This window comes from Nannobrachium achirus (assembly GCF_963921795.1).
Source record: "Nannobrachium achirus genome assembly, chromosome: 7".
Lineage (NCBI taxonomy): Eukaryota > Metazoa > Chordata > Actinopteri > Myctophiformes > Myctophidae > Nannobrachium > Nannobrachium achirus.
In genome coordinates, this window is record NC_137816.1 from 10,171,474 (window position 1) to 10,195,683 (window position 24,210).

Here is a 24,210-nt window from a genome sequence, read left to right on the forward strand (position 1 = left end):
CTCTCTCTCTCTCTCTCTCTCTCTCTCTCTCTCTCTCTCTCTCTCTCTCTCTCTCTCTCTCTCTCTCTCTCTCTCTCTCTCTCTCTCTCTCTCTCTCTCTCTCTCTCTCTCTCTCTCTCTCTCTCTCTCTCTCTCTCTCTCTGATAGTCTTTTTTTCCACTCTATCAAAAGTCTTTGACAAAAAATAGCCGATCTAAAAGCTCACAACACGTTGCAAATGCGACACGTTGTGAGCTTGTAGAGCTGCCATTTTTTGGCAAACGTTCCGCCCTAGGATAATGGATTTTGATTATCGCGATACTATCGTAAATCACGATTTCTTTGGTCACAATAATTGTGATATGCCATTTTTATATCGTCCCATCCCTAAGCACTAAGCAGCATACTGATCATTAGCTCTGTTCGCCTATGGGAACAGGTTGAAATGGAAAATTGGTTTACATCACTGCACAACAGCATCGTAAGACATCAGCCATCTGTACACAGGACCTGGCATGAACCCAATGTGTTTTATGTTCTCTAAGTACGCATCATGACACCTGATCATTCTCATCCCCCTCCTGATTCACAGCTGGCAACAGCTGTGAATCTGTAGCTTGATAAAACACTAGGGCCGAGAATTGGGAGCAGCAGAGGTTTGCAAAGTGATAATAGATCACATTTTGATATAGTCCGATGACACACAGTGTCACACACACACACACACACACACACACACACACACACACACACACACACACACACACACACACACACACACACACACACACACACACACACACACACACACACACACACACACACACACACACACACACACACACACACACACATTTTACTTAAAGTAAAAGTATCAATAATGCAATATAGAAGTACTGTGTTACAAGTCAAAGTCCGTAATTCAAAATGTACTTGGGTAAAAGTATGAAAGTGTTCATCAAAATGTAAAGTACCAAAAGTAAAAGTACAAAATGTTTGAAAATAGCAGATTTACAAGCTCACAACGCGTCTCAAGCTTGCAGATCGGCTATTTTCAAAACACAGTATAAAATAGGGCTTAAGTCTAAAGTAAATTATGTTTGTTTTATTATATTATAATGTATACCTGCAAAGTAACTAGTAACTCAAGTTTCCAAATAAATAGAGTGGAGTAAAAGTACAATATTTGGATCCAAGAAGTAGTGGAGTAGAAGTAAAAGTATTGGAAATACTCAAGTAAAGTACAAATACGCAGTACTTAAGTAAATGTACTTTGTATATTTTAGTCATATTATGCAGTGGTGTAAAGTAACTAAGAAGTGTTAAATGTTTGTGTATCATTTGACGATGAAGCAACATCTTCATATGACTACATATTTCATATTCTGATTCTGTGTGCTGGGGTAAAAGGGACAAAGGACATAATCTGAGCATCGTGCACACCGCATTTGTACACAGTATTTTAGTACTACATGAAAATGTTTGCAGATTGAGTTATTTTCAGGCCATTTTGTTTTCATTTCCTAAATAAGCCCACGCATATGCTTTGAGTTTTGTAATTTAGCATTAGACCTGAACAAGTTCTCCTCTTCATAGGAACCGAACAGATGCAAGCTTGTTCATGCGCAGGCTCCTCACTTCAATATCAACAACGCTTGTGAAATGATTCCCTGAAAAATTGAAATGTTCCATAATTCATCACTGCACGACCTTGACCAGCTGAAGCCAAAACCAGACGGATGCGCTCAGCAGAGCGCAAATCTCAGCCAGGAGTTATGCTCTTATTAAGAATAACGTATGCAGTGACATTTCTACCAAACGTGAAAGTATTACGCCATTGGCGGCATGTGATTACCAGTCGTCTCCACTGTCTGCCTCCCTGTCTCTCTCTGGGATGGATTATCTCGCACCCAGCGAGTGCCCGGGGGCACAAGCCAATTTTCTGTGCTAGTAGGCACCAACGTGAAAATAATGAAAAACAAATGTTTTTTGTGTTCTGAAATGGCAGATACTGTATAACATATAAAGCTCTTGATATTGTTTCTACAGAGCCGTTTTGAAACCAGTATTACAGCGAATTCAAATCCACCATCTTGGAATTTCCGATTCTGAAAAGCAACCAGAAACAAATGCTATTGGGTGGAAGGGCAGCAAGTGGTCGGTCTGCATTCAGTAGCACCAGTATAGAGGCCCTAGAAGCATAACCTAATTTATCATCAATTTAAGAATTAATGGGACCATATTTTAAAAAATGCATATCATGGTAATTGAAAAAGACTTTAAAACAGCGACTGAAAATCATTTCAAACCAGTGATTGAAAACATAATGTATTAAATGGTAAATGGTGCATTTATATAGCACCTTTATCCAAGTCAATGAAAAATCCATGCAAGGCACCAACCTGCTCATCGGGAGCAAACTGGGGTTCACTGTCTTGCTCAAAGACACTTCGACTGTAACTCTGGAGGAGCCCAGGATTGAACACGTATATTGAAATTGTTCGGGAGATAAGCGACCGTCAGGCAGGGCTCAAGACTAAGGGACTCCCGACAAATCAGGGGCGGAGGTTGTGGTTTGCCAGCCAAGGAGTGTGTGTGCAAAGTTCGGCATGGCTAGGGGGCAGGGGCAACGGTGTCGGAGATAAGAGTAGGGCCAAAAGTGTGACATGACGGACAGACGGAAGGACTGACTGACAAGACAAGACAGCCGGTGGAGGTTTTCATAGTAAGTGTAAAGTACCGCCAAATACGAATTCACTTGAATTGAGTGTTAATTCTTCTGCAACCAGGAACCAGGAACCAGGAAATAGAAACAAAATAGGCCATTAACGAGAACTGCTGCGTTTTCATGACTTCCTCATTGGTTTCATTTTCAAACCCAGATCCTTGCCACCTGATTTGTTCAGAGTAGAAGGCTAGAGAGGCATGCTAGCCCACAACATTCCATTCTCTTCAAACTGAACTTTGAGAATGCAAGGCAGGCTGTCAGGCCAGTATTTTACCATGACAACTGCTGGGTTCCTAGATGCCTCAGCCATGCTACTGCTTGGCTACAAGGAAATGACAGGAAGGCTGACCACAACCACTCCCTGAGTCTGACACCACACCACTATGAACATAACATTCAACAACTTAACAATGACTTTGACATGGTCTCTATTCAACAAGCCAACTTCATTGTCATGGGGATAATCCGATATTCAAGTTCGAGTATTTTTATTTTTTTCTTATTTGGGTTGGGGGGGGGGGCAATATCCACATTTGACCACAGATTGTACTAAAAATAGCATCTCAGCATTGTAATGCCTTATTTATGTTTTTGTTTTGTTAAGACCACAACATGTCACAGTGCAACATGTTGTGAGCTTCTTAGATCAGTTATGTTTGTTCGGTGCACGACATTGGCGCACAACCTTGGCGCACGGCACAACTCGGTATAAATCACCCTCAAGCTTTCCTCACTGAAACCACAGAGCACAGCTATCCACAAGCTAGCCACAGGCCCCCAGTTTCAATAAGGAATACTATACAGTACTTACAAAGATTATGCTAACATTAGCAGTTCTTTATCAGTCTATTGTGGTAAATAAAACAGAAATACAGGCTCCCTGTAACTTGAAGACTAATGTATTGCATCAGGTTGAGGTGAAAGCTGAAGCCAAAATAGCAAGTGGTTCAGCACAGACAAACAAGTCAACCTGGTTCCAAAATAAGGATAATCAAAGGTTTCAGGTTGTTATGCACGTATGGGGAAGGAGAAGGGGAGAGGGGGGGGGGGAGAGAGAGAGAGAGAGAGAAGGAAATAGAGATTCTTTCACAGACAGCTAGTATTATAGGTCTGGGAAGCCGTGGGAGGTGGACTGTTTTCTGTGGATTGAACCCACTTGTTGGGAAAGCTCCCTAAGAGCTAAACACAGCACAGGGCTCAGCTATTTCACATGCACCATAATTGCAGGCCTTGTGGTTTACTTCGTGTATTGGCAAGTTGAGGAATGGCAGAGCTGGACCTTCGGGGAAACCTGAGAACTGAAGTATCTCCTCCACAACCACAGCAGAACACAGCTGAACACACTTAAGCAGACAAGGTCCGACTCTGAAACAGGTCTGGAGTACTGCCCTGGGAGCAAGAGCTAGTCACCGAGGCTTACCAACTATAGCCACCCCAGCATCCTGGCCAAAACAGTGGTGTCCATCCCCTTAGCTGAACCATCGTCCAGCTACACAAACAGTTGGACACTTGTCACACGACACTCGTGCTCTCTCAACCAAGGAGCACTGTAAAAACCATGCTCCCATTCTGAAAGCACTTGCACAACAACACACAAACACATTTCAGTTTCAGTTAAACAGAGGCTAAATGAGTCATTTGGACGAGTGACGACAACACCAACAGCATGTCACACACATGCAACAGCCTTACAGGTGCTTAGATTCTGTCAAGCACTAAAGGCATAGCCCACAGTTCCAGTTCAGTGCACATCAGTGTTCAAATATTCATGAGCAGTCAAACGCACCACAATAACTGATACTCTGCATTGACGGGATATTATTCCACTTCCTTTGCAGCATGCTTCAGCAGCCTAAATAGAAATGTTCCCTCTGTCTTTTCCTCCATTTCGATGCATCTGTCAAGCTCATACTAAACTGAAGAAATTGAAGAATGTAGAGACCTGACTCAGCTGGTAATAATACAGAGATGATCCTGCCCGTTCATTTCTGGCAAACTGGAAGGCTGTCAACATATTACTGGACACACATTAAATATATAATCACATGCTGAGTGTATTGTGGTATAAGAAAGCTGGTGTGTGTGTGTGTGTGTGTGTGTGTGTGTGTGTGTGTGTGTGTGTGTGTGTGTGTGTGTGTGTGTGTGTGTGTGTGTGTGTGCGTGCGTGCGTGCGTGCGTGCGTGCGTGCGTGTGTGCGTGTTAGTTAATTGAAAAGACAAGAAAAACATTGAGGAAGAGGAAGTCAAATTAAAATGGTGACAGAGAATTTCAATGAAGTGTTACGGTATGTAAGCGGTGGAGAGGTTAACAAGGAGAATGAGTTTAAAGTGGATAAAGTGGGTGAGGGGAGATTAGTTCAAAGGAACTGTTGGTTATAAACAAATCTAGAGAAAGGGGGAGTCAGATTTAGAAATTACTATTGATGATTGAAGGTTTGTGTCATGATGGCCTCCCTGCTACTATTCATTTCAGATATAGACCGACTCACACATTTTCTCCACCAACTTTATTATACACCTCAAAAGTTGCATAAAATCTGAGATCTGACAAAAAGATCTATAATTGATTATGTTATTTATTTATTTATGCAAGAGATATTTCTGAATCAGCATTTTAGTGCACCATAATGTAGCGTCTCAAGTGTTCCTTTTTTTCCTTGTGGCTGCTTGGCTTCTGAAAGGTACCACATTTTATCTCATTTCTTCACATCCCTGACACAACACAGAGCAAGCAGGTGCAGTGAAATCTCTCTTTTTTTATTCCCAAATTCCCTATACATTTAAGTGTTGTTGTTACTGTTGTTGATCCCTATTGGCTCACCTGCCAGTGAGGAGTCCCCAATGTTAAGCTGCAGCACATGTGGCAAAGTTCGACACCCGAGCCCGTAGGAGTTGCTGGTGCAGCGACATTGCCCGTGTTCGTGGGAGGTAAGCCGAGCAGGGAGGCAATCAATTTGTGTTTGTAAGGATGCTCGGCTAAGCCGGAGGGACTGCAGAATAGCCGTTCATTTCAGTGAACAAGTCATTTTGTTCACGGGTCAATGATTTGTTCAAATGATTCTTTCACGTTCACCGTACAGTGGCGCTTCCCTGCCAGGTCTCACGCAAAGACGAGCATTAGCTGTCCATTGTCATTATTATTTATTTGATAGTTACATGATGGCGTGCCAAGTTTGCTAACTGGCGACCATTACTGTCCATTCACTCCATTGATCATGGACTCTATTCACGACCCGCCCACTCAGCAACTTCCTGGTGCCGACCTACGATAAAAAGGAAGGATATCACACTGGGTGTGTCCCAGCGTGGTTCCCGGGGTATTGCACATGCGCAGTGTTAACAGGAACTGCCATGGTGGAGTGTTCCAGCAGAGGCACTAGATAAAAAAGATCATGATCCGTTCTCAGTAGAGCGAGGTGTGTGTGTGTTTGTTTGTTTTGTTCTCTCTCCACTCATCACCTAAACAGCTGCAGGTTTTCTTATATTTTCTGCATAGTGCTGTGTTTTATTTTTTTTAAAGGACCCCAATTGAAACAAGCCCAAGGCTCTTTGGAGGTGTTTATCCTTTTAGTTGACCTTGTACCAGCTGTTATGAAACTACCTTTTCCTATGCAAACTTCTAATAAAGTTTTAAATCAATTAATTGTGGGAAATAATTGGTCTTCAGAGGGATGCTTTTTTATATAATCCTGTACTTTGAAGTATGTCTTAGAACTTGTACTGTGTGCCGTACTTGTAGTCAGACTAATGTATGGTGCAAAAAATTCAACAGACCGCACAATTTAATTTATTTATAAGCACTTACACAAAATATCAGTAAAACAGCAGTAGATGAGAATCCGATGGATTTCTATAACTTATATTTATTCAGGATATGCAACGCACAATCGCACATAGTTGTGCCTATTAGGGCACCAAATAAGCCTACTTGTTTTGTGGCATAAGAACATTTAAAGGAGTAGTTCACCCCGCAAAATGACTTTTTTTCCTATTGATTACTCATTTTTTTTGTCACATTTTTGTCACATTTCTAAGACAACATTTTTATTCGAATAATTTTACCCCCATTGATTACGGATGGGGACCCGTTTCGAAACTGGTCCCATCCGGAACGAATGGGGCTAAATTTATTGTTATCACATTTTTGTCTTAGGAATGCGACAAAAAACTAAAAATATGATTGAACTCTAGTCTCCATGGCGTGAGTAATCAATAGATAAAAAGTCATTTTGGGGGTGAACTACTCCTTTAATTTGAGCAAAGAGCAAGTCCCCAGCAGGCACTTAAAGTAGGACAAAACAAACACTACCATTTAATGGTCACACGCCGCCATCTACTGAGCCAAAGTGTAGGTGCGGGCCAGATTGTACTGGGCATGTGCAATACCCCACCCCGGTACCACGCTGGGACACGCCCAGTGTGATATCCTTCCTTTTAATCCTAGGTGCCGACGTCAGCTTTGAAGGGGAAACCCTGCTAAAAGCCCATAGAGTTAACACAGAAATCACTGGACTTAAAGCCAACAAATCATTATTTCGAACGGTAAAGTAAATTATAATGCTTTGTGCCTTTTACTATCTTGTGTTCTTGATCATGCTAGCCGTATTTTATACTTTACTATTCGGAAATTGCATTAAATTTGCGATTTCTGTGTTAACTCTATGGGCTTTCAGCAGGGTTTCCCCTTCAAAGCGTGACGTCAGCACCAGGAAGTTGCTGAGTGGGCGGGCGTGAATAGGGTGAATTGTGAAGGAGTACCCTTGCGCCACCAGAGTGCTAAGAAAACTGTATTTCAACATGATCATGAACATTATCCAGTGTAGCTAGCTATATCTGTATCAACACCTGATCTGTCATGTGAACCCAGTTCCTCAGTTACACTGCACTGCAGAGCAGAGCACAAAGCTCAAATCTCTGGATCGGTTACAAGTTAGCAGGACTCCTACTATTACAGGGAAATAACCACTAGCAACAGTCATAAAAATGCAAAAACTTAAAAATGCTGCATTCCTCCCACACTGCCGTTCTCCATTAGGCTGGTTTCAGGCTTTAAAAGGTTCCCCTCATTGTTTTCATTGTAAAAGGGCTTATCTGATCTAAGCCTGGGCCCTTTCAAAATACTACACAAATAGCGTGTGTGTATGTGTTTGTCGGTGGGAGGCGGTGTTTTGTGATGTCTGTTTGGGGTGGAGGGCGTAAAGTGAGAGGCCGTTTCATGCAGGCCTAGATATGATACGAGCGGCTACATCACAAGGGAACCGTCTCAGTCCAGGTTATACCGTCCATGACATTAGATCCAAGCCACTGGCATTACCAGCAACTTCCACGAGTTATTAAATGTGCTGAATGTCAGCCAAGCCGGCCTCTTGAGTACTCGCACGGCACTGAGTCCAACTCAAGCTTCCCTGCAACAAAAGGCAATTTAATCTCCCGCTTCTGTCACCGTATACTTTACAAGACTTATGATAAATATCTTTACAGTTTCATTGCATGATTGATTGTTTTTAATTTTCAACCGATCCAAAAACATTGACCAAGAATCTCCACATCTCTTCAGGAGTCTCCTGCCTGACAACCTTTCCCTGAGAACATAAAAAGAAATCTACACAGAGATTTCAATTTGATCAAACCGTAAATTAACCCAGCATGTGAACTGAACTGAACTCGTCTCCCCACCCCCTCAACGTGTGTGTGTGCGCGTATATGCCTTGAGAGCAGGAGAGAGTTGCTTGTCCATGTATATTTGTGTCCCCTCAGCACATCTGGCTCTTGTTACAGCCCCTCTGACCTGTGTGTGGTGCCTCTCCACCCCAACCCCCCAAACCCCCCCCTCTCTCTCTCGTGGGAGAGCGGGGTAATGACTGAGCGGTGCTGGGACTCCATCGCTGGAGTTCCCAGGGCCCAGGGCCCCTGACAATCTGGGTGTCCTCGCCTTTGCTGTAGGTTGGGAGACAGCCGCCCGCTGACCGGTTGGGATTTTCTACCGCTCGCCAGGATCATGTTTTTGCTTTGGGAGGAGGGGTGCGGCCCAGTGCTGGCTTGGTCCAGACATTTTTTATCATCCTGAGGACACGTATCCCAAAGCAACACAGATAGCAGAGCCGATACATGAGCTGTTTTCGCTTCTCAGGACATTTCCTTTGGCTACCATTCTCACGGGTCTCATCAGTGGCAGTTTTATGAGCTGATCTCGCCAATTCCCTTATAGTAGGTTGCAATAATAATACTGTACCTTATTTATTTATTTTTGCAAGGAAGGTTATTAGTGCTGGTAGATATAGTTTTTTTGATTTGTTTTTCTTCAATCATGTGGAATTCAAATGTGGAAATATTGAAGTGAAATAATTCAAGTGTAAAACATATGTAAAATGAAAAACAACAACAACAGTGGAGCTTACTGGCAGTTTGCAATGTGCATACGGAAGTTTGGCGCTGTTTTGTCGGCGGGAGAAATTAGGGTGAACGGCCAGGAGGGCGAACAGATTGGTTACCGGTAGGATGTGTCAATGACGTAGGACTTTGGTGCTCTATTGGCACCACATATAACCACAGAAAAACAACAGGGTTAAATTGGATGATATCAACTTTAAACAGACATTAATTTCCTGTGTGGTCAACTTATTTTGGTACAGACAGTGCGTAGGTGTGATCTCATTTCTTTTCCATGGCCAACTTCAAGTACCACTGCTAGTGTGGGTTTGATGAAGATAGCCTGGCTTAAGAACCAGACATCCAAAGTGAAAACTGTTTACACTCGCTATGCATCCCATGTCTATAATGCATTATAACTATAAGCATACTTTAATGACTTATAATCTGATTACAACACTGTATAATAGTTTTAAATAATCTAATGCTTTATAACAATAATCATGACACATTATAAGTACTATAATGACTTAAGGTCATGTATAAAATAAATACAATTTAATACACTAATAAAACTGTTACAGGTATAAGTGATTTATTACTTATTATAATGAAATTGTCAAAATATTAGGATACTTAGGATCTTATAAGTCATTATAAAATGCTTATAATGTGTTTAATGTGATTGTAATGTGTGATGTGATTATTGTAAACCCTAGACTGCGGTCTCCCGCACCTGGGAGTGACGCAAAGACTTCAATTCCCATGATGCATCCGGAAATTACGTCATCCTGAAATCCTCCTCTCTGTCCAGACCAATGTTACAGAATTCTGAAAATTTGATGTATCTAGGAATCCATCTCCAGATCGCGTTCTTGGTCAAAACAAGCCCTTTTCTACGGACCATGACAAAAGCATGGATGATCGCGGTTATAACTTTTCATTTCCGGATGAAAGAAAAGACGATCGTCTGCCGCGACCGGGAACTTCTGTTTACCTTATTTTTGACGGTTCCATGAACGCACCATGTGTCCATATGTAAAAGCACTGAAAAAACGTGGCAAAGGCAATTGAATTGGCAGTCGATGTGTTAATATGAAAGCTAGAAAATACCAGGTCCGGGGTGCCCGCTGGCCTACTGGTCCAGGCGCATAGTTACCACTTAGGCATTGCCACATGACATAGATGCCTGGCGGCTTCGCCGATTCGATTCCCGACCCGGACGACCTTTGCCGCATGTCACTCCCCATTTCTCCCCCATTTCCTGTCAGTCTACTGTCCTATCCAATAAAGGCATAAAAGCCCCAAAAAACGAAACTTTAAAGAAAATACCAGGTCCAATAATGTGTTGAGGTGGACACGTTGGACTAAAGATATTTAGATTTCGTTTCAGTGCAGTGCAGTGCAGTTTCAGTTTAGTATAGTTTATCTGTATCAACCGTTATCAACATCGGTGAGGCCCACAGAACAACTTCACTTTTCAGTCTGGAAAACATGCTATTTCTAAGAGGGGGACCAGGGCGGGACAGGTAACCAGGAGATGTGGCTTCTGATTGGTCTCTGGTGCGGGACGGGACCAGTGGCTTACAACGTGAAGGTCTGTGGGCGGGCGGGCGGGACAGAGCCCTCCAATGTCAAATTTTAGTCATTTCCTGGAAATCCGGCTCAGACAAGATGTCGATGATAGTCAAAAAGAGCAGCCGACTGAAAGAAAAACTACACTGAACGAGCACCTCCGTCTGGATTCCAGGCCAGAAATAAATACTAAATCAATGTAATCTAATAATAATGTAATCATGTTAATCAAAGCAGATAATTATGTAAGGTCATTTATTTTTTACTGTACAGATTTAGATTCCTATTTTGGCAACACCAGTCGCCTCCAATTCTGTTTCTCTTCTCTCTCCACTTCTGACTAGAGCAAGTCTCCATCTCAACACACAGGACAAGTCAATCTCTGCAGTTCATTAGCTTTCATCAAAGGACTGCCTCGAGATGGCCTGATAATCTGGCTCCACTTAGTGTGATGGAGGGTGGAGAATGAAATAAAGGGAAGTTCTCCCATTGACAGGAACACTCCGAACAAAGACACCGGAACCAAAGACACTGCATTGCTACAATGCTCTGCACTGCAGATGAGACGCATTCCACTCTGTGTATTAATGGGACCCATCCAGGTCAAACAAGGGTCCAGTCCTAGAGTTCAGGCGGAATATTGTGCAGCCATATTGCTGCAGCGCTTCAAAGAAGCATCGTCTATATGAAGCGTCCTACACATGCTGTATAGAGCTGCACGCTCCGTTAGACCTGTCAGCTCTCATTGGCTGATGTAGACCAGAACCACACGACAGACAGGAAGCCGTTAAACATTAATACAGAAGTAAGTCAGCTTACAAAACATGGTAAACCATCATGTAATATTTACCAAAGGCAATATACAGGATAGCTACCATATTTGACCCTTGTGTAACAGCCAAGGGGCATAGAAATTCCACATGGCCTTTCCAACTTAATAAACCCTGAATACAAAAAGATACAACCAGTAAGACTCCCTAATCGGGAGATAATCGACCGTCACGTCGCATACACAAACTTTAGAAGGCAATCGTAGCCAATCAGGAGGGAATATGGGAAATGGGACAGATCCATGTTGATGACATGACTTTAGAGATACTGTGTATCGCTTTGCGTGATTTTAGGGCAAAATCTGTAGGAGCAGTGTCCAAAAATGTGTTTTGCAAAAATCGGCCTTCATTCATAGTAACTTGCGACCTGACACTCACAAAAACAATAATACAATGAGGCCAGGTTACAAAACTAGTTAATCTGATGAGACCCTGCATTTCTTATCAGAGGTCTTACAGGCCAGGAGCAGTTTGATACAAACTGTATGTCTGGCAGCTGACTCGTGTTTAGTCGTGTTTACATGGTGACACAGAACAATAGGGAGGAAGCACCTGTGTGCAGCCGAGCAAATCCTGGAGTGTGGCTCCTCTTGGAGCTCAGCATGCAGCTTCCTCCCAGTCACCTCCTGGCCAATCATATCGTCTCTCATCTTTTTCCAGACAATATCTTCAACCCCCTGTTGCCTCACAGTTAACAGCTTCACTTCTCCAAGGGGCAATTATAGGCTCTGTGCCTTCACCCTCTCCTTTTTGGGTCTGGTCTTCTGTTTTATATGAGCTCAGCTGGCCCTAAAATGAAGCTTCACTTTAGCAATGTGGAGGCGGGGGGGTCAAATACAGAGAGGTCAGCTATGATTTATCACTGTCTAGACGGCTCAAACCCAACAGCTATTGGAGACATGGGCAAATGATTTGTCATTTACAGAAAAACATTCCCATGAACACATGATTATATTTATATCACTCTTTATCCAATGGAGTAAGCCCTGTCGAGCCATGAGGCCCTTAGTACAGGAGCCTATCTCCTGTTTCTATAGCGTGAGGCACACATTACAAGTACACCCCCTGGACATGACGCTAATATGTCGCAGGGACTTACCCCCAATCCAAGTCTTTGGTATGACCTGTCTGGGATCGAACCCAGACCTCCCAGTCTCAGGGCAGACACTAACAGCAAGGCCACTGAGCTGGTTATCCAATGGAGGTTCTGTATAATTGTGTTTGGAAGTAGAGAAGTCAGAGCACGGACAGAAGAGTTAGATGAACTGTTACATACATACATACAGTAGAGCGGTGTTTGACAGCAGAGAAAGTGTTTCTATGGCCCTGTGATTCGTAGTAGGTGCAGTCAGTTCTGACACTTCACTTAACCATGTCAACAGCCGATTTAAAAGCAAAAACGGCTTTCTCAGAACCTCCTTACATTCTCCCTGTGTTAAAGGTCAAGTGCTACAAATGAATTACCAGGAGACCAGAATGGTAACGAGACGCAACAAAAAGTAAACAACAAAATGCACTAAATGTAGGATATCCACTTCTTCCCATATACTTCCCATATTAGATTTGACTTTATTGTCCCAAAGGGAGATTTGTTTTCAGAGGCCGTTCGAATACATTAGCATTCTGAATCTGAACACATCAACATGTGAAGACAATACATTAAATCTCCATAAATACAGTCATACAGATTACCACACACCGTCAGCGAGGCAGTTTGTTTAATGCAGAAACGGCAGAGTAGACAACTCCTGCCAAAGCAAGCAAATGCAGCAATCATCCCATTTCCAATATTCTTACTTCACTGTGGTGAAAAATATGCTATTACGCAAAGTCACGCTACATTATCAAAGGGTTGGGCCTGGAACAGATCAGGGAAAAAATAAGTCATCTGATATGATATATGCAGAGATAGGCCATGTGTCTGTGGTCTTGTTATATGCTATTGTGCCAGGGAGAGCACGGTTTTCCAAACACAATCCATTCATTCAAGCGAGACCCTGGGGTGAACCAGCAGAACAAGCTACACAAGCATTTGGGTTGCACTTGCAAAATAGCCACACTTTTAGCAGTTGCACTTTTCATCATAGGTAGTTTCTATCAGCCACCACAAGTGACAGAAACCACAGAATGTTCAGAGAAACATGGAAACCGCATGGGTTCTTCTAAGAAATACTATAAACCCCTTTGAAGTTAGTGGGTAGAAAACAATGAGGCCTTCTATCAAATATAAATTAGCTTCCATCTTCCACAGCTGGCTATAAATAGCCAAAGACTTTGCTGTGAAATTAGTGAATGCAGTGGCATGATTCTCTTCTTGTCAACAGCAACCTAACAGGCGTCCACGTTCTAGTCAGTTTCCAATAGAGGTGTGGAAGACGTGGAACAAAAATTAAAAAAAACTTTCCAGCACACAAAGCCTTTGAATAATAATAGCCAACTCTTTTCTAAGAGTTTAGTTCTGAAATATAAATCCTGTACAGGTGGGTCTACCTGTAAGTCGCTCTAGATAAAATGCCTACAGTAAATTGAGTTGCATCTTTAAACCATTTTTATAAGATCTGTAGGAAAAAATGTCAAGTTGGAAAAATGAAGCTACAGCAATACCACTCCATGATGACAGTTATAATATTAACTTTAGTAATAACATCACATCAGGCTGTAATCAATCAGGGTAGTGAGAACATTAAGCCAGAAGCAGTAACCTGTCTTAGACAAAGTGAAGCCTGAAAATAGCCTCACAGCATATAAGTTATACATCATTTTTAAGCTTACTTGCAAGCAAGCACACTCCATGAACAGAATACATAATGAACTAAAGTTAAATTGCCTCAGGTAGAGCAAACATAGAAATGAGACCTAAATAGTCGTAAAAGTATCTTGAAATTGTCCATCGATTTGCCTCACAAAAAGTACACAATCCTTATATTTGCCCATTCTAATCACTTCCCTTTCCTTGCCAATCTAATTCTTGGATTTATAATCTTCCTAATCCCACATTGTTGAATTATACACCCTGACATTGATGTTTGAGTGTAGTGCTATAGCCCAATGAAACTCAGCTATTAGCATAATTACCCAAATGTACAGGTCTGGTGTTGTAGGCCAGAAATGTACTCAAAATTGCAATAGGAAGGACACAAAAGGTAAACTGGAAATTAATACAAATTACAGCCATAGGTCAGCAGTTTTTTAATTGCCTTGCTTTAATTTATTTTATTATTCATGATGAAAATGCCTCACAGCTGAGACCAGGTATATTTTCCTGTACTCGTTTAACAGTGAAATGCAAATTTCTTAGTTCTTATAAGGGAAATACAAATGAATCATCACCTAGGTTTGAGGTTATGTACAGTGTATATGAGTTTACGTATGAGAACATTCTCATTCTCCATTGAGCTCATGGATGGCGACAGATAAACAAATGGTAGGCTACAGTATTTTGCAAAAATACCTGCCTAAACTGAGGGTTCACTAATTAAACCTCTTCAGTTGACTGAGTCGCCAAGCTGACTTTTGGTCAAATGATTGTACCTATTAATAGTAATGGGGAGATGTAACTTAAATAATATTTTTTAAACCTGGCCCTGAGACAACATAACAGACATGGTCCACCCAAAATTAGTGCAAGTAGTCAATATTAGGAAGTGGGTCCTGTTTTGTACATTCAGTCTACAAACATTAGTATATGATTGACTACAGTCAGGAATTGTTGGTCAGAAGATAAAATACAAAGATCATTTGACCAGAAGTCACTCTGGTCACTAAGTCAACTGAAGAGGTTTAATATAGTGCACACTCTCACAAATCCAACCGATAAAATGTTCACAAACAAGCACTTACACTTACAGTTGGTGAGTTGCTTGTGGCAGATGCAGTTAAACGTCAAGGGTTACAAAATTGTATGCAATTATGGGAACTGATAACCAGTTTAACGACATTCAACATGTTAGGTTAGGTAACCATCCTTGTGGCAATTGTGTGCATTCCTATGTTAGGTAACCATCCTTGTGGGAATTGTGTGCATTCCTATACAGCCTATTTAGAGGATGTGGTATAAATATAATTGACTAAATATTCACATAAATACAAATGTAGATATATTGTTAGTCTAAATGTCCATCCTTCCTCCATCTTTACGTATGTTCTACCCTATTTATACCTGGTACCGTCATTTGTAGATCGGCTATTTTTGGTGCAAGACCTTGGTGCAAGACCTCAGCATAAATCCCCTTTTAGCAGACTGGGCAACTTGCAAACCCTACCAAGCAGAGGTGGGGGATTGTAATGGTGTGTACTATGAAGGGCGAAACAATAGAAACAATCAGTAGAGTCGTAAAAAAAAAAAAGCTGCCCAGCTGCAGTCTTTGATCCTCCCCTCAATCTCTCCTCCACTAAATTAAACACCTGCAAACACCAGCAAAGGCTGACAGAAAGAAAAGCCTTGCCTCACACAGCTGGGACATACCACGCATGACCAGACATCCATCATGGAGATGTGTTCATTTCTATCAGTTTGAGGAAAAATGTATCTATTCCAATCGCATTTAAGTGCGAGCTTAATTTTCGATGTACATTAAATCTCTCGTCAGGGGAAATTATGAATATCGGAGTAAATCTTTATTATAGTCATCACACGCAGTTATAGCCTGCCCTTCATCATCTCAAAGTTAATGCATACCATGATGCAGTGATGAACAAATACCCATGATGATAGGCTGTAGGCTGAACAGCTGTGATTGTTTTATGTGGTTCCTTAATGAGGTGTAGATGTGGCAACGTATGGCTGTGTACCGTATGGGCACTTGTTTGGGCAGATTCCTAAACAGAAATAGCTATAGCCTCGTTCATTTATAGAGGCTGTATGAGTTGAGGAGCTTTTTATAACTGCCACACAACATGGAGCAGCAACATCTAACTTTATACCACCACTGGACATACACTCATACATCATCACCATAACTACCACCATTGCTCAAAGCAAAGGATCACCCTAATAGCCAGGTCATAAGCATCCTTAAATCCAGAACGCCACACATAATTCAGAAATAATAATTGTACAGCAGGCAGTACAGAATGTTTTGCTACACCTTTCCCACCCTGTAGACAATATGCCTTCCGGTGTGTTCCAAGATTTCTAGCGGAAGTGCTGCGTTTAACGGACGTTACGTCATGCGATGCGGGTCTGTTTACATTCCCCAGCGAAAAAACTAAAATAGATTGTAGCTCTTAATAGGTGTAACATTGCTTGAATCAATGTTTTTGTTTGTATATTGTTTATTGCGAGCACAACCGTCGGAGCAGGAGACGTAGACCAGATTTTTTCGTGCAGGGAAATACGTTTGCAGGAACACCGCACTGTGAAAAAAATACAGCTTCCGGGAAAATTCAGCCCCACCTCCCAGAACGGGTTCTGCCTTCTATTGTCACCAGGCTTTTCTCTTCGCAGATGAGTAAGCCTGGCTACGCGAGGCTACACCTTTCCTGGTATTTGGTCCGTGGCAGTTTTAATAGGCACGCCACGTTTGGCTATGCAAAGTAGGGGGCTGGGCGAGAATACTTGCTTGCGTTGCTTTAACAGCCCATTGAACATCCACCTTTTCAGACTTTGCACCACAAAGTTTGTGGCATTACCCAAAAACAAACAGAGGTATTTTACCAAGAAATCAAGGTTTGACCTTGACCATTTCAGTGATTTAAATCACATTGCCAACTGGCATTACCTTACAGTGAGTTTTTAGGTATGGGTTTCATAGTGGGGTGTCATTGAGTGCATCATGAATCCACAAACAGAAAATGAGGTATGCACTATGCAGACACCACCGCAGAGGTTTTGGAGGCAGACCTGTGGTTGAAACTCTGCAGTCCACAGTGTCAAGTCATTGTGGTTCCCCGTTACCTTCTTACTGTTGAAGAAATACTTCAAGATGTTCACTTAAAGTGGGGCCAAATACAACAAAGTTAAGCTCAAGGTCTGATGATAATCACTAAATGAATGTCAGTAGACAAAAGCCATCGCCAAAAACAACACACTAAAACCACTGTGCTCCATGATTCAGACATTAAGGTCTCTTCAACAAAATGGTAAAAAGGAAAATGTGGCATATTAAAAAAATATGCCATTGAAAATGGGTGCCATAACTATTCTTCAACTCCTTTTTCACAATTGACAGACGTTTGTTTAAACTCGTGAGACAGCCCTACGTCTGCACAAGGTGTCTACCCTACACTTTGGAAGACCTCAAACAATATCAAACAAGGAACGCAACCCAGTACTGTGTCAAACTGAACCATGAGATGAGAATATTGTTACTCTTATTGTCCTGAGTTTACCCAAAGCGATATATTACTGGCTAAATAAGGCACCTTCTAAATCCTAATTACCAGGCCAGGAGACTTCAGCAGAAGACATGCCTGTAAAAGTGTCCAAGTACATGTCTGAGAAAATATAATTGTAGTTTTTTGTAACTATTGGATTTGACCGACTCACGGTTACAGGAACTGCTTAAGCCAGTTAAATATTATGCTCAAAACCATGTTTTCCCTCAGTCAAAAACAAACTAATTCCCACCCGTGTGCCCCACTTGTTGCAATAGGGCAAACATTACAGCATTCTCAAGTCAACAAACGGATTCTAGAGTCCAGAACAAAGTCTGTGCGTAGGCTACATTTTGTCTCATTGTCTCATCTGAGATCCTGGTTCCCCATGGTCAAGACTCAATACATATTTAAAGGATGACAAGGAGTGAGATTACTCATTAGTCTGCACTCTGTGATTCAGAACATAAATAACATTTTAGATCATGACCACATTGACCATGCTCTAATTCAGGCCACTACTGGTCTGAATGAAACATTGTGGTGTAACGCATTGTGAGCTTGTAGATCTAGAATTTTCCTGAGCGACACTGGCCTAGCACACAACTTCATATAAATTATATCAGGCCTGTAAAACTGGAAACAAATATCTGGCATCAGAATGGTGCACCTGCTTCTAATGATATCAACGCACTTAATGCGAAATATTCACGTGCTTTCAGACTCTTCAATGCAGAAAGTATCCAGGATACTTGGATATTCAGTATCCAATAACTCACCAATGCAGAGATATTAGTAGTAAAATGTCGACATCTAGTGGTCAACCTCAGAGGAGCGCAAAAATAAAACCTGAGGTGACTCCCAGCCTCGAACCAGATGCCAAGTGTGCTCTGTTCCCCAGTGTAATGCTCCACGCCACTGACCCCGACGGAGCGGCGCGGTATTGGGCGCCGATGAGCCCCGTGAGTCGCCACCGAGGCGAGCGCTAGAGAGCCGAGTTGCCGCGACGAGCGGTGCGAACGGCGCCCAATCCCACTCAGCCGCGTTACCGAGTTATGTGCCGTTATGGACAGAATAGTAAATATTCAGTCCCTCACTATCAACATCTACCCCACTATCCACGTCATAGATATCCACGTCATAGATAAATGCACAAAAAAGGAGTCACTTCATCCGTTCATTAGCTCAGTCAGTAGAGCACGGATGCAACAAACCCACGGTTTGGGTTCGATTCCCCTGAGGGGACTAATATTCAAGGCGAGAGATATCGGCGCATGCGTACTTCAAAGTATCCACGGAGGATACTCCTCCGTGGATACCCAGTGCATATTCTCTGCATTCAAACGTCTGAGAAATGGTGAAAAAGTCGGATTGAATGCGAAGAGAGCAGTCGAAGCCGGTGGAATAATATGGTTAAGGCAATCAGGTGGCACAGTGGAAAAGTGCCTGCTCACCTGCAGGGGGTTCAATTCTACCACGGTGAATCCAGGTGGGGGGTGGGGGGATTTTTGTTACTGTTCTCGACTCCCTACCCAAACTCAAAACTAACCTAAAAGAATGGCTGACCTTAAAATACAATTGAGCACAGTTTAAGACCTTGATAGTAGAAGAATCCTCTGGGTTTTACTCCAAAATGTATTGTATGCATTATTGATGAATTGAGTACAATGGACCACAGCGCAAACAAGCCCCCAGAGGCTTTGTGTTATCCTTTTATGCCACCAAAGCAGCGTCTGACTAAATACTATTTTTTACAAGTCCCCCCAATCCACCTAAAGTGATTTTTTACTACACAGTAAAACCTACTGTTCATTTAACCGAGTGTACAAATGGAACGAAAGTTGTACACGCTTGAGTTAAATTAACACTGACGATTTTACTGTGTACACGGTAGTCTATACACACAAATGCACACGAAAAAGAATGGCAAACTCAGCTCAGTTATTATAAGATTTCAGGAGTCTGCTGACTTGTATAATCCCACAACTGACAAATCTCAGTTTAAATTCTTTCCACGAACAGCAGCAGTTAGTGAATAGTCTGAAGCACTTCAGCAATGGGCATTCCTCAAAGAATCCAAACACTACAAATGCCCCGAAAAGACCAGAGGTGTTATGCACCGTTTCTGTGAGCATAATCTTTTTGACATTACTCTGCAAAGTTAACGGGAGCATTAGAGAAAGGAAATGAAACCAAGAAAGAACAATATGAAAATGTAAAAGCCTACTCACATGTCCCGAGTTGATGAAACCATGTTTACTGGCAATCCGGTCAGCTTCCTCTGGACCTCCAGAGATGTGGACAGCCCATGTGTTGGTGTAGACCTTCTGACCCAGTGCTGTTCCCAGGCCAGCAAGTAGCAAGACCAACAGTAACTCTACCAGTCTGAGCCTAGGGCCCAATGAGGGAGACGGAGGGCCCAAAGCCATAGGTTCTCAGTCTCTGTGCACAGTGTCTCTCTGACAGGTCGGGGCTGCCAACAGTACATGCAGGAGCACAGAGAGACACGCGAGGGGACAGTCACAGCACACGGCTCACCTGAAGAAAAACAACAGTGGAAAGAATCAAGATTACGCATCCGTGGTAAGAGCTGGAACTGAATGTAAAACACACTTGAAAGAGTCTGAGAATCTCTACTTCACAGGTAGATGTTAGTCAAGAATCAGCCACACTCAAGCCATTGGAACCATAAACCAAAAACCAAAAATAAACTAAAGTTAATTTTGGTAGAACTTCTTTCATAGCTTCCCATCCTATCTATGAAAGTTGTTGTCTTAATCAGTTACTTCATATGCTCCTGGAGTAGGGAGAAGGAATCAAGAAGGACAAGAAAAGGACAAGGATTTCTTCTCACTGCATGGGGATCTCAAAATCACTTTTAACACATAAATGGTAAAAAAAGACTCTGACAGTCCTTATCAGCGCATTTTGATGTAACAAAATCCGATGGGTCACAGATTTTGGTGAAATTAAAGTGTAGTGTATTTCACTTACTGTAACTAAGTATCAGAACACGGTTTATCCACTTCTTCACATTTAAGAGGAAAAAACTAACTTATAAACAATGCAATTTTCCATTCGTCACTCAGGATCAACTGAAAAAGATAATTGACTTGGACTTAGCTATAACCCCGGATTCGTTTACAGCAATCACAATTCATTCATGGTATTTGTATTGTATTTTTAGTGCATTAAAAGAGAGAGGCCAAATAAATAGGCAGTATAATAGGCACCTACAGTATATACCCTTTAAAGGCAACATAACAACAGATGACTCTTGTTGTCAACAACTGATAACTCAAGTGAATAATACAAGACAAACAAGCAATCGTCTAAATGTGTACAGTGATGACAAGGATTGAAACACACCTGGATGACTAACAAATATTTCACCATACAAAAGCCTTTCGGTAAGTTGTGGTCAAAGCCATCTTTCAACATTGCTTCGTAACCAGCACTTGTTGTGAAAACGGCCCACGGATGACGGATCATATTGCTACAACTATTTTCAGAGAGATGCAAAAGGTGGCCACGTACTCTTCTAATTGGCTTGATGCTTTTTTACATTCATTAAGGAAAAATCACAATCATACAATGACTCTAAAATCTGCTAGTCATTTATCTGAAAAATGATACACAGTCGCAGACAGTCGTGTAGCCTAAAAAACAAAGACTACTTAGGCTATATTTGTATTCCCCAGGCAGAAGACAGAAATTCTGATGGTAGGTTAACCTCACTCACCTTCCTCCTAGGTAGTGTTGTTTTACTAAAGGATGCTGTGCAAATGAGAAGGGGTGGCATGTAAAGCTTCCCTGTAACGTCCAGAGTAGAGCATGGCTCAAAGTACAGACTCCGCTTGTGACCTCATCGGGCCACTCAGCCATTCAGCAGGCTTTAACGTCAACATGCTAGCCACACATAATGGAATGACAATAGGTCTAGCCTTTTACTGCTCTTAAGAAACAATGTCAACTATCTTTTAGTGACTGGTCACAACTTGCCACTAAATGGCAGTAACTTGTTAGTTTAATTATTTTTCAATTGTTTTTCAATTATTTTTCAAATATCTTTCCAAGATACAAATACTCCAAAAAGGAAAGAGCATTAGTTAACGTGCCTTTATAGCAATAAACAAGTCAAGATAATAGAAATATGACTTTAAGTCTCAAAGTCAAGCTTTTACATGGTCAAAGTCAAGCTTTATGAACAATGTGGAATAACATTACATGTGTGAAATAAAGCAATTGTTTGCAGGTTTTTTCTGGATTCTGTCCTCAAGGGTGCAAGGTGAAAATATTAGACACAGGACTCCAATTAATAGTCTATATTCAAACATTTTGGAGGAAAGTTACTGTATGATATGAAATAGCTAGCTATGCAAATACGTTTTAACATTTTTATTTTATTACATCTACTTTAACGGCAAGTTCGGCAACATAATATTTAATGCATCAGTCCTGGCTATTGGAATGATTTAAAATACAGGTAGTAACGCAGCCTTAAAAAATATGGTTCATGGTTTCCCACCATAAACTATAAAAAAGCTGCCCAGCGTTCACAAAAGTGCATCTACAGCATCATACAACATGATGACAAGGCTATCTGAAATGAACCTGACTCTGGACTAAATAATACACCAGAGGCCTAATGATAGCCACAGGACTATCGCTGTCAAAGCTTTCCACTAGAGTGCCTTCGGCACGGAATGCTTTTGACTGGTGCAAACTTTTCACTTTCAGATGTTTAGTCAGCCTTGTGGTGATTTAGACCTAGAACTTTCATAACATTTCAGCACAACTGAAAATGGTGTATTTACCATCATAAACTCTGTACATGGAATGGATAGTTGTGTAGTAGTAATTAGTGTGATTGTGACGCTAAACAACACTTCACGTTGCTATAGTGCTTATTCTTCATCCGCCAAAAGGTTGTTTTGAAACTAAAGCGTTAAAGCTCATACTGTACAAGCATACATTTCTTTATAACATGTTACAGGTTTTATTTGTTTTATATACTAACGAACACATACAGTATATCCCCTTTTTACCGTTTGTTATTGTGTTTTTGTGCAACTGTCTAGGAACAATTCCTTGCTAAATCCTCCTTAACACAATAAAGACAATTGTGATTCTGTCCAGACACAAGTTTAGGAGCACTGGAAGCAAGGAAGACGGGTACAGTAGGTCAGCTCCTGCTATTATGCATATACCAATGTCAAGTACATTCCTAATCCCCACACGTAACAGCCTGTCAATGCCCCATTTGCATTGTAACAAGAGAAGTTTGCAAAACAGCATTTCGCCTTTCAAGAGCCAGAGTTCAAGCCAAGGTTCCCTGGCTGTAAGGCAACACAAAACACAACTAAACAAATGCAATGCAGCAGTTGCATTTGTGTGGGTGCTATAGCTAATAAACACCCAACATCAATTACATAACGCACATCAGAGTGACATGCTGGTGATAACTAGGCCAACAGTCGCATTATGGAGTTAAAAGCTACTAGGAAAATTCACCTAGATTTTTGAATTTGGGAAATGCATTATGCTATGCACCACCTATGATCCATCTATAGAAATATGCAGTAATTTAACTATATCGCACACATACAATTGAACACCGGTGTTACAGCAGTTACAGTAGACAATGTAACACGTCAATTTAGGAAACAAGAAAAAACTTCACTCTGCAAGTGCAAAATGCATCAAGCGTCAATCAGGTTTGTCTGTTAGGATGGATCATGGATCTACAGTACTTGAAGAACTTAAACTGAACTGATGGCGTAAAAAGAATTCACATCATCACGACTGACTCACCGGAATATCCAGAAACAACATGTAATCATCATTTTTGCATCGATCTGGCTGCACTTCTCTATGTGAGAAGCCCTTCCCTCTGCTTGCTACTACTGTATTCAGTGTGTTATGATCGGCAACAGGATACAGTGTATTTCACACTCACATGTCCTCCTCGCTTCCTCTCAGTTCTGTCATTCCTCCTATACCTCCTAGCCCGGGGATCGAACCCCCACTTAACTCATATGATATGCCTATGTATTTCATTTGTTCTCAAAGTGGGGTCCGGGGACCCCCAGGGGTCCTTAAGTTGAAGGAGTTCCAGGGGGTCCCCACTCCCCAGCTAGATAATAGTTAGGAACCAAAAAGGACCCTTATGTAATGTCCATAATATGTCCATTGTTGTACAATATAAATTGGGGTCTCAGAGATAGAAATGCCATTGAATGGGGGTCCGTATAACTGGGGGTCCTTGATGTGTGTGAATCACCGCTATAGAGCTGTAAAAAAAAATCTTCTCTTATAGAGGGGTCCCTGGCTTATCTTTTCAAATAGGGGTCCACGTCCAAAAGTGACAATTTGTGGGTCTTCGACATGAAAAAGTTGAAGAACCACTGCTGTA

The 24,210-nt window shown here is 41.7% G+C and overlaps 1 protein-coding gene across 2 annotated transcripts in view; it reads right to left on the reverse strand.

Moving 5' to 3' along the window:
- furina (furin (paired basic amino acid cleaving enzyme) a) overlaps nt 1-24,210 on the reverse strand; it is a 101,183-nt gene that overhangs the window by 76,318 nt on the left and 655 nt on the right. The window contains exons 1-2 of one of the 2 annotated variants that reach the window (XM_080730568.1): nt 21,538-21,590; nt 20,027-20,333 (exon numbers count right to left, since the gene is read on the reverse strand). In XM_080730568.1, coding sequence (XP_080586694.1) covers nt 20,027-20,224 — 198 coding nt within the window. In that variant the 5' untranslated portion in view covers nt 20,225-20,333; nt 21,538-21,590. Of the gene's footprint in view, nt 1-20,026; nt 20,334-21,537; nt 21,591-24,210 lie in introns of those variants that run through there. The other variant, XM_080730569.1, reaches the window with a different exon arrangement.